Source organism: Mirounga leonina, unplaced genomic scaffold, assembly GCF_011800145.1.
Source record: "Mirounga leonina isolate KUSES-001 unplaced genomic scaffold, KU_Mleo_1.0 Mir_165, whole genome shotgun sequence".
Classification (NCBI taxonomy): domain Eukaryota; kingdom Metazoa; phylum Chordata; class Mammalia; order Carnivora; family Phocidae; genus Mirounga; species Mirounga leonina.
This window is the reverse complement of record NW_023270415.1, coordinates 79,646,474-79,662,519: the sequence shown is the minus strand read 5'-3', so window position 1 is coordinate 79,662,519 and position 16,046 is coordinate 79,646,474. Positions and strand designations below refer to the sequence as shown.

Below are 16,046 nucleotides of genomic sequence, written 5' to 3'. Positions count from 1 at the left end.
CACGTGCGTTATCTTGTTTAAACCTCAGGACACTCTTCCTCGTGCTGTTTCCACTTTACAGGTAGGGAAATTAAGACTCAAAGTTGAGGTGGCCTGGCCCAGTTCACATAGTAAGTAATAGAAAGCCTGATTGAAACCAATGTCTTGAACTCCAAAAACCACTGTCTTTACATTGGACTACACCGAATTGTTCAGAAGCTTAGTGACTTTCTATGTGGAAGGGAGGACTGGTTTGGAAGAGTCTGAGTGTGACTGCATGCATTGTAGTCTGTCCCCCCATTTGTTAAGAATAGCATAGCGCTGACTCATTTCTGACATTCTTCTGTTAAAATTCGAAAGTCTGCCCTATACTCAGGTTTGAAAGAATTTCTTTTGTCTAGTTTACATGCTAGCTTCAATTTTGACAGTGCTGTGATTTACAGGGTAGTCTCTGCCTATTGCTGAAAGCTTGATTTTAACACTAGCTTTTGGGAATGTTTTTTAAGTTCCCTAATTTAGAGTATTAGCACCTAGTACATGCAAAGTTAATTTTTGTAAATTAGGTGCTCTGTGACATAATTTAATCAAATCGATGCTGCTGATTATTTTTATGTGCAGGAAGTGTAAGTGTTGGATGTTATTGACTTGTTCCTAGTACCTGGCTTACCCGAAATTCTTCTCCTTTCAACGATCACGAATAGGGTTCTATAATCAGTCTCATGTTAGGAGAGACTTTTAGCCATTGAGAGGTTCACAGCGGTGTCTCCCTCGGTATGGTCAGGATGGCTGATGGTCTGGTGTATGAATGGCTGGAGCACCCCACTGTGCTGGCTTCTCTCCACCACCATTATTAGGTCATTTGAACTCTCTTTGCCTCTGCTGAGATTTGGGCTACCGAACCATCTGCCTCTCCTCTCTGGCTTCTAAAGGAATTGAGAAAAATACTCTGTGGAGTCATATGGGTACTGAAATATCTATGTCATATATTATAGTCTCCAGAGCTAAACTGGCTTCCTAGTCCTAAGACTTGAGTTGGACTTGACCCCTCGGCTGCAGGGGTCAAGGAGGCCTTGACATGTGGAGGCCCCCTGCAGGGAGCAGCCTGAGACACATCCCAGTCAGAAAAAGCCCACATGAAAAGCAGAACAGTGAGTACGAGAGCAGACTAAAGAGGGAATTCACTTTTCCACACTTTCCAGGCCACACGAATCTGTTACCTTAGCCCCGTGCACCTGTTTCCAGAATGGAGTGTATGCCCACCTTCCCCCTAATCAACCTCCACTAATAGGGGGCAATGCAGTGCTTTATCTACTGAAGAAATTGTGTCACTTACGCTGTTGTCCCCCATACTCTGGGTCTGGCTAGGGACACCTCTGTGACGCTGTCTGAACATGCTCCTCTTGGGCCCCTGCATTTTATTTCCCGGGCGCTGCTTATTAGGATCAAGGGAAGTTTGATCAGATTCAGGCTCAGTGATTTTTTTTTTTTTTTTTTTTTACAAGAATACATCTGACTGTCTCTCTTCATGACATGAAGACTGACCAGTAGATTGGGTCAGTTTGTGACCATCCATTATAAAGTTCCTGTGAGCATTACACCCGATGGCCTTTGTGGCCATTGACTTGCATGTCTGGATTCTGTCAGGGGCCGCAAAGTGGCCACACCTGACTTCTGCCACGTCTTCGTTTATTTAGCTATTATACTTACAAAGAAGGCTTTTCCTCGGCTGTTCAGTTACCCTGAGAAATGCTTCCTGCTGGAAAGACAAGAAAACGACCTCGTTCATTCCCTTTATTTTCCAGTTTTTAAAATGGTGAGTTGCCTCCCTGGCCAGATCTTATTCTTCTGTGCTTTCTTTTTTTGAGCATCATTATGAATTTGTGGGTTTTGGTATTATCAGGGGCAGGGGGAGCTCCCATGATCGACCCAGGTTGGATGATTGCTACGGCAGTTTCCCCCACGTACATCGTCAGCCCTGACCATCTGAGCAAAGGAACGGGCCTGAGATGTACGGTCACAGGGACTGCTGCTTTACTTGTTAGTAAAGACGAGCAGGAAAGCGCCGACCCCTCAGACTGACCCCGGCTATGCCAGCATCTTGAGAAGTCCCATGTGTCATCTCCCACCCTTCACTTACATGTAATCCACAGCATCTCCTCCAAGCCTCTGATCACTTCCCCTACCCAGCACTGGCCCTGCCCTGGGGGCGCCGCTGCCCCACCGTCCTCATAGCCACGGCCGTGGTTTCCCTTCAGAGCCATTGTCGAACTGGGCATGGAGGTGAACTCAGTATCCTTTGCTTCTTGTTAACTCTTCCAGACTATTCTCCCTCAGAAACGCATGTATCAGAACAAGACTCTCCTGCATTTCTGGCTCACTGCTACCCCCAGGTACCCCTCCAAGTTCTGGGTGATTTCCGTGTCCATGGGAGAGGATTCTTCCAACCCCTAGCCCTCCTGAGCGGGGCTCTGGCTCTCTCCTCGCGCCCCTACAACAGAACTCTGCACGAGAGGCTTGCACCATCAGTCTGCTGCTGGAGATAGCCCTTCTCCGGCTTCCCGCCTGCCAGCCTTGCTGCTGGCACCCCACTCTGCATGTTGGACGACCCCAGGTCTCAGTCTTCCGGCCTCTTCCCTGCCGCCAGTCGCCTCCTCGGGGATCTTCCCGTGTTTCGTGCCTTAATTTTGCTGGCGACTCCCAAATTGTCATCTTGATCCAGAAGCTTCCCTAAGCTCGACTCTTGCAGCCAACTACCTCTTCAGCACGTCCACTCTGGGGGCTCACGGGCATCTTACTATGCTGGTCTCCCCACCAAGCATGCACCCCTCAGTCTCCCCTCTTAGTAAGTGGTGGTTCCTTGCTTCTGGCTGATCGGACCAGAGTCTTTGGGCCTGTTCTGGTACTGCGCTGCTTCTGCCTCTATATTCAGTCGATTGGCACATCCTAACGGGCTCAGTCCTCTGAATATATTCAGTCCAGCTTCCACACAGCTGCCGTTGTTCAGGGGCACACACTCTGTGCCTGGTTTGTTGCAGTGGCCTGGCAGGTCTCCCCGCACCCTTTAGCAGCCCCCCAGGAAACCTTTGAAAGCTAAAGCCGATCATGTCACTTCTTTCTTATGTGCATCTGCCCCGTGTCATTCCCAGTGACAGCCAGAGCCCTGACGTGGGCTCCCTGGTGCGCACCACCACTGACAGCATTCCCCCCCCCCCCCCCCTTCTGTCGCCCTGCCTGACCTCCCTGCTCCTGGGCAAGTGGCCCAGGCTCACCTCTGCAGAGCAGGGCCTGCTCAGCTGCTGTTTGTTGGCCCAGGTGTTTTTACTGCCCTCTCCCTCTGCCCCTCAAAGGCTTTTTGCAAGTGACTCCTTCCATATTTAACGTTGCAGCACCACTGGAAAATACTCCCTGCCCACTTCGGCTCTGTTTTTCTCTGTGGCACTTAGTATTGACACACCAGGTAATTTACCTTTTTGTTTATTGTTTTTGCCCCATACTAGAACATAAGCTGATTAAGGTAGGAGTCGGGGGTCTGTTTCACTGCTGTAAACCAAGCATCTACACAGTGTGCCCCGCTCAGGGTAGGTGTTCAATAAATGTAAAGTAATCCTCTTGAATAAAATAACGTACCTAAATAAACAGAAGAGTCCTAACAGCATTTTTATTTAATGATGTGGGATAATCTTGATATGACTGAAGAAGAGTTATATTTTTTAAAAACTATTTGCTTCTTAAGTCAATATAAAGAGTACTCAGGTCAGTTTCGAAATAAAATAAGCAATAGAAAAATGGGACTAGCTCGCACTTACGTGGTGGCTGCCCCGGGCCAGGTGCCTGGGGAACCCCATAGGACCCTCTCCACAGCTCTCTATGGGGAATGCCTCTGTCGCTGCCTCATTTTACAAATAAACAAGTTCAGTAACTTTTCCAAGGTCAAAGAATGAGGAGGGGAGCCCACATCTCAATTCAAATATGTGTTCTTTGTATTCTTTATGTTTCCGTAATTCCACACCTAAAGAATGGGTTTAAGAACAGTAAAATGAAGTCTCTCATATTCTTTACTGGGATTCACCATGTTCGTATTTTGGCCCACTAATCTTCGCTCAGTTTTTCCCCCTGGAGCCATTTGAAAGCACTTGCGGGCATGTTGTGCCCCTTTACTTACAAATGTTCCAATGTATATTTCCTAAGACCAAAGATGTCCTCTTACACGATCACAATGTAATTATTGAAATCAGAAAACTGACTCCTGACAGAATGCCGTCACCTCCCCCCACCGTCCGGGTGCCTGTCTCTCCTGTCACATCCCATGGAGCTCTTGCCCCTGCCCTCATCCTCAGCTCCAGGCCCGGGCTCCTTCCGGCCTGACAGCATGCATTCAGGCTTTGCGCCAGGCCCCTGGTCTTAACCGACAACCACAGGAAGCTGCACCCTCCTGATGGCGGTGGAAGGTGAAACCCTCAGTAACGGGGTCAGGATCACAGCACAGCGACTGAAATATCACTACGTTGTCTGTTTCTGTTCCTCTCACTTCTGTTCCTAACACGTTGATACCGTCTGTAAGTCCCGGCCATCAGTTGATCCCAGCCCTGCTCTCCCTGGGCCACCCCTGAAGTCCTTTCTTGAGGGGATCCCATGGGGATGTGGTTAAGTGTTCCATGTCTCCTGTGTCTTTTCTGTCTTCAAGAGCTACATCTCCTGTTTTGACTTCACTTTGACAGAAGCCCGCTGTTCCCCGTACCATACCGTAATCGTTGCTTCTCCACGCAGCTGTGCTGTGTTTTTGGCGGGCTGGGCGGCAGCCAGCGTCCAGGGCAGAGGCGACTGTCACAGTTGACAGTATGTGAGCGAGGCAGTGAGTGAGCAGACAATGTTAGGGGGCAGGGGGCTTTTCAGCTTGGGTATTCAGCCATCCTCATCGCTAGTTTTGTGTTAAAGTCATTTATTTCGGGTGTACATTTAAGGTCTGTGAGTCTGTGTCTTTGCTGATAATTTGGGGAAAATTGCTCATAAAACTCTTCCACAAATCAGAATCTGCTAGTTTCTGGCAATTTTTTCTTTATGATGAATGTCCACAGGATTCTTGAATTATTTATTTGTCTTTGTTTTTTGTCTTGTTTCGTTTTGGTTCAGTTTTGTTATTTGTAAAAACGTTTGTAATGCCTTCACGTGGCTGGCTCTGCAGAGCTGGGAGACTCGTGCGTCTGGCTAAAAGTTTCTATATCTAGTGCTAATCTTTGCTAAAAGAGAAACTTGTATTTTAAAATATTAGTATGTTTTTTAAAACGGAAGTCAATCAGAGTGAGAAATAAAGTATGCCAATCGTGAAATAAAAGCATTGCAGTTCTGTATTTGCTTTTATAGAGCTGCCTTAAAATGTGTAACATAAGTTTTCTTTTGTATTTTTGTATGAAATAATGTGTTTCTATTTTTCTCTTTTTTCCTCTTGCCTCTTTATAAAGGAGTCAGTCCCTGCCAGCATAAAGTTAAGAAAGCTAGGCGCCTTCTCCCTTTGGTCTTCTGTTCCCATGAGCCTTCTCCTACGGGTACTGCGCTCGCTCGCGCCAGCTCGCACTAACCGCCGCGCCCCGGCAGCGGGCCTAACCGGACGCTTGTAGATTGTCCCGAGCAGAGTGTGCCTTAACTGGGTGTCCGCGTCCGGGCTGTCTGCCGCTCAGCAGCCATATGGGGGCGACGGTTCACGTTGACCGTCTCTGGGCTGCTCTCCAAGAGACTTTTTGTTTGCCTGTTGGCTGGTTTTTAAATGCATGACAGGGCGAGGCGTGGCTTCCTGGTTTCATTTGTGGGGCCAGCAGGTACCTCGTTTTACACTGTGTGTTTCCTAACGTAGCATGCAGCTGAGTGAAGGATGGTCGGAGTAAGCCCCAGTCTGCTTGTCATGCTTTGCTGGCAGATACTCGGGGCTGCTGCAGAGCGGAGACAGCCAGGCCACTTGGATCGTTTGCTGGAAAGCAAAGATTATTTGTAATAATCAGAACAGGAATTTCTCCAAACACTGCATGAATTTAAATGGAAACTTGACTTGTAGTACAGCTTATGTGCTGGGCCTGGCCTGGGGCTCTGTGTAATAGGAGCCCATGACTCCCTGGGGGGAGGCTAGGCTTCACCAGGCACATTGATGACTACTTATCTTCATTTTTATCTGACAGGATGCAAATTCCCTTTGAGGGGGTCCAGGCTATTTTTAGCATTTAACTGTGAGTGCCTATCAGATTAATTTTGCTCAGTATGGTAGAGACCAGCTTTACAGAACTGCCGTGGAACTTTGTATGACATGTGGACAGGTGGAAACTCGGCATAATGCCCTTACACCAAGTAAACACACTCACAACTGCAGTCGCTCTTTTCATCTTTTGAATTAGACCTGGGGGGTGATTTTTTTGTTTTCCTTGTGCTTTGACTTACTTGTCTTTTTAATAGTGTGTCTCCCTCTCTCCCCTCCCCACCCTCCTTCCTCCCCCACTCTCCCTTTCTTTGCATGCTACCTGGATCTGCAGATGAAATTAGTGGGGACGGTAATATTTATTTTCACATTTGTGTTACTAATATGAGAATTATTTATTCATAAATATGGTTCAGTATTTAATGAAAGGCAAAGTGTGGTTTTGATCTAAAACAAGTATGAAAAAATGATGTGAACAAATGATCTCTTAAAAATTGTTTAGGGCTTTGCCAGTTTCTCTGATGTCTCAGTGGTGTATTTGAGTTGTATATACACATAGTGAATTTTCTAGATTTCATGATTAAAACTTTAGGTTTCTAGAACAGTTGTCAAAATGGTACTAGTCAACAAGATTAGTTACACTTGAAAGCTGTAAATGATAGAAATCCATAGAGAATTTCCCAAGTACGGTGTGTGTGTGTGTGTGTGTGTGTGTGTGTGTGTGTGTGTCTATAGATATATATAATAATTCTTAGTTTGGGAGTGGGTAGTAGAAAGGAAGGAACAAAAAGTGATTTTTAAGAATCGCACACAAGCTAGTTAAAGAAATATCAGCAACAGTGATGAGGACGATTCTTCAAAGGTTTGAGGGTAGCACTTAAAAAACGAGAAATTTGAAAGTCACGTGTTGTGTTTTATGTTCCCCACTTCAATGTGTTGCCTGTATGAAACTCTATACTCTTTACACTAAACTCAAATTAGGGAGGATTGCATTTTTCCTCATGATTAAAGGAGAGAATGCTTTTACTGAAGATTTCCCCTGTGTCATTTTCATGGTAGGATTAACTCGAGTAGTGAAAGATCTTAACTAAACATGACTTTGGCAAAGTGTGTCTGGGCCGTGGGGCTGACAGCATGGAGATCCACTCCTTGGTAGTTACCAGTTAGTTAGCGGCTGCTGCTGGCACGGAGTCCCCCGTGCGCAGGCATGTGACTCCGGGAGTTGTCCTCTCTGCAGAGCCCGAGAGGGGCCTGATGGGCCCAGGGTGGAGAGACTCCCGAGGCCGAGGCCACTGCAGGATGTGTGATCAGGAGGGAGACTCCAGCCCCCACTGCCCCATCATGTCACCAGCAGCCTAGTTGACTGGTCCTGAGCAAATTGCTTCATCTTGTGTGTCTTCATCCGTAAAAGGTCTCAGCGGTTGTTGTGAGGATTACTGTGAAAGCATGAGAATTTGAACAAATGTTTATAAACATGAGGTTATTCCCACATGCTCTATGTAATGAAACCATTTTCCCACGTTTTACTTTCCCAGTTCTGTCAATCAGATAGGGCAAGTATTTCTGTTCCCATTTTATAGATGAATAAGCTGGGCCTTAAGGCATTAGTCACTTGGTCTAGGTCAGGGGTCCACAAACAGGCCCATGGGCAAGATACAGCCCACCTCTTGTTTTTGTATTGCCGCTGGAGCATAGAATGATTATTACTTTTTTTAATGATTGGGGAAAAATCAGAAGAAGAATAGTATTTTTGGCATCAAAACTCTATGAAATTCACATTTCAGTGTCCACAGGTGAGCCTCTATTGGAGCATAGGCACACCCACTTGTGTACAGAGGGCTGCTCAGGGGTGGGCAGGGGCCGCAGAGACAGTGACCAGCAGAGTCTGAAAGACCCGCTGTCTAAGCCGTGACCGGAAAGAGCTGCTGACCCTGGTCGAGGTCATAAAGCAGTTGATGTGAAAGAGCACAGCGGGCCCTTCCCAGCCGCCCAGAAGAGAGCTCTTCCCCTGCTTGCCAGGGCCTCCGGGCCGGTGTCGCATGGCAGTCACCAGGTGGGAGGGGAGTCCCACGGAATTGCCTGAGTGGTCTTGTCACTGTAGAGATGCTCTGTGGGACAGATGCCTCGTTCCGACTCCCTGAGGGAGGACAGCCGGGGGCGCAGGTTTTTAGCACTGCAGGTGTCCAAGCCAGGGCCCGAGCACCACCAGGGGAAGGGGCCCCGTTTTTCTGCCAGGCGAGTAGAGGAGGTGCGCCAGAACCACACCACCGACCCCCTCTTCCGTGGGAGGTTGAGCGGATCGTCAGCACTTGAGACGTGTGTGAGCCTGAAGGCCTTTGGGAGTTGCGCGGGCCCGCGCTCCCCAGACTTCAGCGGCCTCAGGCTGGGTGACAGAGCGGGAGGCTAGGACACTGGGCCGCTGTGTCAGTGCTCTCTAGCCACGTGACAGCCGTTTACCTTGCTCTAAGACGAGAACTTGGCTCTTTACTCTCCTGATTTCTGAGCTGTCAGTTTCTGTCCTTTTTACGTTGTCTTCCTCTCTTTTTGATTTTACCTAATCTTTCAAATTATAATGTTGTACAAGGTTTCAGGAATCTCCATTTTTAAAAATGTTCATTTTGAAATATTTGATTAATATTAATCAAATATTTGAAACAGTCTCCCAAATACACAGGCCCCCATCTGGTGAACATCTCTGGAGCAGAACTCTGCCTGTGTTGGGGGATGGGGGGGAGGTTCCCAAAATATCCCTAGAGGAATATTCCATAGTTTCATAGCATAGGGTATCTGATCTCACAAATAAAAGTCCCCAGGGGCGCCGGGCTGGCTTAGTCAGTGGAGTGTGCGACTCTTGATCTCAGGGTTGTGAGTTCCAGTTCCACATTAGGTGTGGAGATGACTTAAAAGAAAAAACCTTTAAGGACAAGTAAGAGTCCCTGTCAACATTGTGGAGGATAGTACGGGATGAGGCTCTGTGCCTGAGTGTTGCTATGAACACCAGCCCACCACTGATCGGCACTGGGATCTTGAGGAACTCACATGTGCCCTGGGAGCCTCAGTTTCCTGTCTGCAAAGCGGGATGATGTTAGCAGTACCACCTCATCGGATAAGCGATCACAGTTTCTAGCAGTGTCTGCAGTGTGGGGCGTTCTCAGTAATGCTGCCGCCATCATCCATAAGCGGATCTGCCTTCCCTTATTTGTGCCCAGATCTAGAACCTGTTTCCTTTTTTTATGTTTCTTTTCCTTGTATCATGGGGGCAGGCAGTTTCAGGCTGGGCTCCAGTTTTTCAGGGGCCCTTAAGTGTGTAAAAATACCTCTCATGCCAGAATCATAAAATCCTGTAATCCTAAAAACCAGGGAAGAAAAATAGAGCCAAATTAATATTAAGAATTCTTGGAGAACTATGCCAAGTATTGCAACTTGAGAGCTCCTCTGTGGGTCACAGTGACACTTTTGTAGGTCTCTGTCCCTTCAGCAGCAGTGGTTCTGCTCCGTTAAGAACCAGCTGACAGAGGACACAGCACTGCTGACTGCAGTAAAAATTGTCTAGTCCTGTTACACCACAGTACACAGCCTACACCCCAGATGTCACCCTGAGTCATTCCCAGACAGCTTTGATATCCCCAAAGGTTCTATATAGAATTCACATAGCATTGAGAGGGAAAAATTACAGGCTCTTTCTTAGATTGTGTGAATTAATTAAAGCATCTGCAACTTGATTTTTCCAAATCAGTGTTGTTTGCTAGCCTGATATCTATTAGCCATTTTATTTTTATGGCTTCAGAGTTGTTTCAGAGGTCGGGATTTCGAGTGAGGCTTTTCTAAAAAGAGGCTGTCCCAGAAGCCATTACAGTCACTCCAGAGGGGCCGACCCAGAGTCTCAGCAGGCAGGAAGCCCTCCGCTGCCAGGTCCCTCCCGTAGAGCCCGCAGAAGAAGCAAAACCGCAAGGAGCTACGATTTTGTGATCAGCTGTTATGTGCAGGTCCACACCTCGACTTTGTATGTATCTCCTGTAATCCTCATAACAACCCTGCAAGGTGGCTATGTGTTCCCATTGTCCACGTGAGGGCCCAGCTGCAGCACAGACAGGTGAGGTGGCCTCGCAGGAGGGCGTGGGCTGCCCCCGAACGCAGGGGCTGGGCCTGTCCGGTGCACCGCAGCTCTGCCCCATCCGGGCTGCACGGCCCTGCACAGGCCGCATCGCGTCCTTGCCTTAGCTGTAGTCCCCTCACCATGCGGTTGCAGTGAAGTCGTCCTCTGTTCAGCCAATACGGACCTGGCCCCTTCTCTGTGCTGGGCCCCGTGTTAGATGTGGAGAAGTGCTGTGCTCCCCTGGGCTCTCCGTCTGGAGCGGGGCAGACAGTGGCCAAGGAACCAAGGACTGCCAGCTAGCAGGTAGTGATGAGGACTGGGGAAAGCAAACCAGGCAGCATGATGAAGAGTGATGGGGTGGGGGGCAGGTCCATTGGAGGCGAGGTCTCTGGCTGGGTAACACTTTGGCCGAAACCAGAATTTCTGGCTAAGCCGGCAAGAGCTCCAGCACATGCTAAGTCCTGGGCGAGAGGCAGCTTTGTGCCCTTCTCCATCAGGCAGGCAGTGACCCCACAACCATGTGCTGTTGATTGATCCATGGCGTCTCCTCAGTAGAGCCAGGGCCAGGGGTTGGGAACAGGGCAGCGGGGGGAGCAGGCAGGGGCCGGGGGTCTGGCAGCTGTCACGGCCAGGGTCCTGCCACCCAGGTTCACCCACCGCATCTGGCCTCTGCAGGTGCGTGCTTTGTAGGAAAGAAGGCAGGGAGGGTAGCGTCTGTTGCTTGTGGAAATTCTGCCTTAGGTAGCTTTCTCAGGGGAGGGTATAAATTACAGAATAAGGAGAGAAGGCAATGAGTAGATGCCATGTGTGTGACATGTTGCTTCTCTTGTCTCAGCTACTCGTGTAGATTCCTCCTCTGCTTGGTCCTTTTTCGTAAAGTGCCTTAGTGATTCCCTGCCGTCCCCGAATACCATTTCCCACCGTCCTTCATTAAGCCTGCCTACACAAAAGCAAAGCTGTAGGCTAGAACATGCCCGTTCGCTGAGAACAGGATAAGAGGGGGAAACAGAAATAAAAGAATGTAGGGTTGGGGGTAGATTAAATGTTTTTCTTTAATCCTGTAAGTAGTGTTACTTAGAACATGTAAGAATGATAGAGATTATCCACCTTTCACGTAGGACTTAGGAATAGTTTACATTTACTAAATGCTTTAAGGAAAATTGATTTATTGACTTCGTATTCTGCCAGCTGAATTTTTTTTTTTTTACTTTAATCGTTTTTAATTAAGAAGTAAATTCTTCCAGTAACTCTTAGGTCTGATCTCAATCATTACCATAGCAATACGTGGAATGATTGATATCCTAAAGAGTGTAGACTACATATATTCTCTCTTTCCTATAATTTTAATACCTGAATGAAGTAGTAAGAGCAGCACAAAAGGAAGAACATTTAGCTTTTAGTTTTTCTGGGGTTAGAGGTGGATGCTTGGGCAGATTTTCTCTTTGAAGAGCTCTTCTCAAAGATAATTCAGGGAGTACTGCCCCTCCTCTCCTGGGTCAGCAGCTTAAATCCGTACACGAGGAGCAGCTAAAGCTTTTCCTCGTTACAGAAAAACAGGCAGGGCGTAAGTCAGCATAATCGTTGTCCAAGTGAGGGTTGTTTTCGTCAAAATAGTTTCCCCATTGATGGAGGTGGGCGTCTAAGTCAGCGTATTACTGAAAGGGGTAGTGGGGACCCCGCAACTCCCTGACACCGCCTCAGAAAAGAACTCATTTTAATATGCTGTTTCTTGTCATTTCATTCTTTTTGTTAGATCTTTTACCCTTTTGACATTAATGTGTACTCTTCAGACATCTGGGTGCAAAGTGACAGGAGATAAATTCCTGGGCTGCTCCCACCCTGAACAAACGAAATACGTTACCCACTTAATCTCCTCAACAGTCAGGCCGTCATTTTTGTTTTCCAAGAGGCCAGCCTTCAGCTTCTGCTCTAGAGTCTAGTTATGAATAATGGCAGATTCTTGGTTTTTGAGATACCAGTCTTGTTTGGGGAAATCCCAGGAGACCGAAGTGTGGGTTTAAACATGAATTTGGTGCAGTCCAGGGAGAGTTTTGCAGTCGGTACAGATGGGGGGCTTTGAGTCCTGGTCGTAGATGCTCCACGTCTTTCCGTTCTTCACAAGGGCTCTCTGTGCCAGCGTTGTGTACTCCCCGAGAAACAAGTCTGTGTGTTATAGCAGACTGTACCATGATGTCACTTTTATTTCCATAAATGACTCATGTGTGAGCAAAAATTGGGGGATAGTGTTTTAAGAATATGTTGGCATAGTAGAGGATTTAGGCAGCTCATTTTGCGTTTTCTAATTCTCTTAAAGGCCAGGAGGTCAAATATTTAACCTCTTCCAACATATCTGCTTCCTTTCCTACAGAAACAGATGATTATGCTGAGATTATAGACGAAGAAGACACCTACACCATGCCCTCAAGTAAGTATGCTTCTGATTTTGTTCTCTTTCAGATTTGACAGTATTTAACTTTTAAATATCTCACATTTAAAAGTTTTAGGTATTGTTTTTTAGAACTATTTTTAATAGCTTATTGAGGGCATGACAGAAATACTCTCTTCAACCTTTAGAATTCTATTTCATATTTGGCTAAGTCTGAAGTCAGAAACCTAAAGCTCAAATATCTGTAGTAAGTCTGCTTAGTTACAGGTTTTTCGTAATCTTGTTTTCTGACTCTATGGTAATACAACCTTTATTGGTGACAGAATATCCTCTCTGTAGATGATTGTATTATTTAAAGTTAAATAAATATATACACGTCTATTCACTTCTTTGAATACGCATATTCAGTGAATTGCATTTCCCCTTTGAAGCTTTGTTCTTTATTGTCCTTGACTACCAGTTACAAAGAGCTTCCCACACCCCCAGTGCAGCCGGTCCCTGCAGCTCAGGGTGGGAGGTGTGGAGAGGGAGAGGCTTCAGTTAGGCCCTTCCTGCCGCCTAGGAACGCCAGCATCTGCTTCTCTCTGTTATGTGCTGCTTCTTGACTGCAGAGAACCTGGAAGCCCCAGATCTCATACTGAAGGATATAGTCCCAGATCTTGGATTGGAGACACACTTGAAATTTCATTCACATTAAAAAAAATGTTGTAGGGACGCCTGGCTGACTCAAGCACGTGACTCTTGATCTCAGAGTCTTGCGTTCAAGCCCCACGTGTGGCATAGGGTTTACTTAAAAAAAATTTTTTTTTTTTTTTTTAATTTTAAAAAAATGTTTTAAACTGGGCGCCTGGGTGGCTCAGTCGTTGAGCATCTGCCTTCGGCTCAGGTCATGATCCCGGGGTCCTGGGATCGAGCCCCGCATCAGGATCCCTGCTCCACAGGAAGCCGGCTTCTCCCTCTCCCACTCCCCCTGCTTGTGTTCCCTCTCTCACTGTGTCTCTCTCTGTCACATAAATAAATAAAATCTTTAAAAAAAAAACGTTTTAAACCTCCCTCTTAAAGAGGCCCAATTATGAGTCTACTGTACAGCCTCAGAGGCCTTAATAATTCAACATCTGAGGTCCTGATTTCAGTAGAGCCGTACATATTTGTAAAATACGTGTTTTGGGTACTTTATTTACCCTGTTGTGTAACTATTTTGAAAGATGCTCTCATTTAGATTAAGAGGCATTACCAGCATCAGGCCTGCATTATCCCGGGTGCACCCTGAATCCCCTTGTAAGAGCTCTTGTGTTAGAGAGTGGTTCAAAACAGAAGGAAGAGGGGAACCTGGGCATTTTGACTTGCAGTAGCAACATGGAAAATGCTTAAATTTAGGTTAGCCATTTAGTCATTTATACATCCCTGCAGACTATCCAAATTTGTATTTGTGTACTTACTATTCAGTGTTGAGTAGTAAAGGTCCAGACCCCACAAAAATGAGTCATCATGCAGGAATTTACGAGATGGAGATTGAAAAGCATTGTTGACGTCACATCGAGATAATTTGAGGAGATTCAGTTTGCTTGTGTCTAGTCCTCTTTTTTTTTTTTTTTTTTTAACTGGTGTTTGTTGTTAAAATATTTAGCAAAGTAAATGTTGAAATGTACTCTTGGAGTTTGTTGTTGTTAACCTAATTGCTATTAGTTATTTCTAAGCAAGGTCTTCAATTTTTTTCTCCCTTAATTGCAATACAGAAAGCTATGGAATAGATGAAGGTAACAGGATTCCTTTAAAATAACTGCATTTGCTTGCAATTGCAACCTATGGAATGATGTGGGATGTTTCAGTTTTCAGTTAACTTTTATCTTTGAACTACTTTCCATTGGTTTATTCATGCTGTTAAACCAATGGAACTACTAGCTAAAGTGATTTTAAAGAGGAAAAGAACCATCTAAAATTTGGGTTGGATTTTTCTGTACGGTTTAGAATTTTATAAACCAGGGAGAGATTTGGAAATATTTGGCTATCGCTTTATTCCGTTGGCGGCTACACTAATGGAGTGCGCACAGTGTGGGTTGTGCAGACAGGTTTCCCGGCTGGAGGAAATCAAAATGCTAAATGGTTAATTGGATTAGAATCGATTGACGAGGTTTCTAATGGGTATTTTACCTCCGTGTGCCTCAGCAGCCTACTAAATAATTGGTTTTGTATAGAATCACAACAACGTAATACATTAATTGGAGGCAAATGCTCTCAAAAATATAAAATACTCCCCATGTATAATGTGATATGTTCAGCCTTGACTCCAAGCCACCTGATTTTGAAATTAGTTTTTAGAAGTGACCTCTTTAAACTCTTTTAGCTCTGTGAATAATATAGATAGGATCATAAGAAAGTGGAAAACTCTTAAACTTTTAAAACAAAGTTTCTCGTGACAGTTTTTTTGTTGCCTCCATATTTTCAAACCAGTTATTTGTTAAATAATTGCTTTAAATAACTGTGTTTTTTAGCCTTTCATATATTAATACTTAAACTAATAGCACTGATTACATAAGCGTATAATACTGCTTGGAGAAACTGTTTAGAAAACTATCAGATATAAACTAAATCGACATTAAAAATATGAAAAATCTACCTTTACTAGAACTCACGTGGTCTTGGTAGTTCACGCAATGCCGTAACAGTTTATGTAATTCCTTTAAAAATACCGTTTAAGAGAATTCCACTCTGTTTAAAGCATTTTCATAGAATGATGTGCCACCAGTGCGATTTGTACTCATGGATGATAACGAAACGAAAAGCGCGTCAAGTGTAATTCTGACATTGGGAATATTGTACTTACATATATCGTGTTTTGCAGCCAGGGATTATGAGATTCAGAGAGAAAGAATCGAGCTTGGACGGTGCATTGGGGAAGGCCAGTTTGGAGACGTCCATCAAGGCATCTATATGAGCCCAGTAAGTCCTCTGCGGCGACCAGAAACCTGAGCTACTTTTGACTGTTGCCTCTTGTTTGTCTTCATGAGTCCTCAGTTCTTTGAGCTTGTCTTTTACAAAGCTCGTCATACATGTCCGCCTACTTGCTATATTCAGAAACAGAAAAATGGCACACTAAGCTCTTAGAGGGCTGGGTCTGTCTTTTATTCATTTTAATCTCTCAGCCTCTCTCCTCAGTAACAGATTCCCCAGTGATTGTTCCATTGCACAGAATCGACAGATAGATGACCAACGTCAACAGCAGGTGGCCGGTATTCCTGCTTACCTGCGTCCTAAAGAAAAGAATATTCGTTTGCCCCAAACTGCCCTCCAAAAGAGATCAACACATTTTTAAAATTTTTTCTTTAAAAAGAGCTTTCTTGAGGTATAAATCACATACTGTAAAATTCACTTCTTTAAAACATAAAATTCAGTGGTTTTCTTAG

At 45.5% G+C, this 16,046-nt stretch overlaps 1 protein-coding gene across 6 annotated transcripts in view; it reads left to right on the top strand.

Annotated features, from left to right (window-relative positions):
- PTK2 (protein tyrosine kinase 2) overlaps positions 1-16,046 on the top strand; it is a 260,594-nt gene that overhangs the window by 173,041 nt on the left and 71,507 nt on the right. For 5 of the 6 annotated variants that reach the window (XM_035012006.1, XM_035012007.1, XM_035012003.1 and 2 more), the window contains 2 exons: positions 12,625-12,681; positions 15,485-15,582. In XM_035012006.1, coding sequence (XP_034867897.1) covers positions 12,625-12,681; positions 15,485-15,582 — 155 coding nt within the window. Of the gene's footprint in view, positions 1-5,438; positions 5,523-6,494; positions 6,513-12,624; positions 12,682-14,378; positions 14,400-15,484; positions 15,583-16,046 lie in introns of all 6 variants that reach the window. The other variant, XM_035012011.1, reaches the window with a different exon arrangement.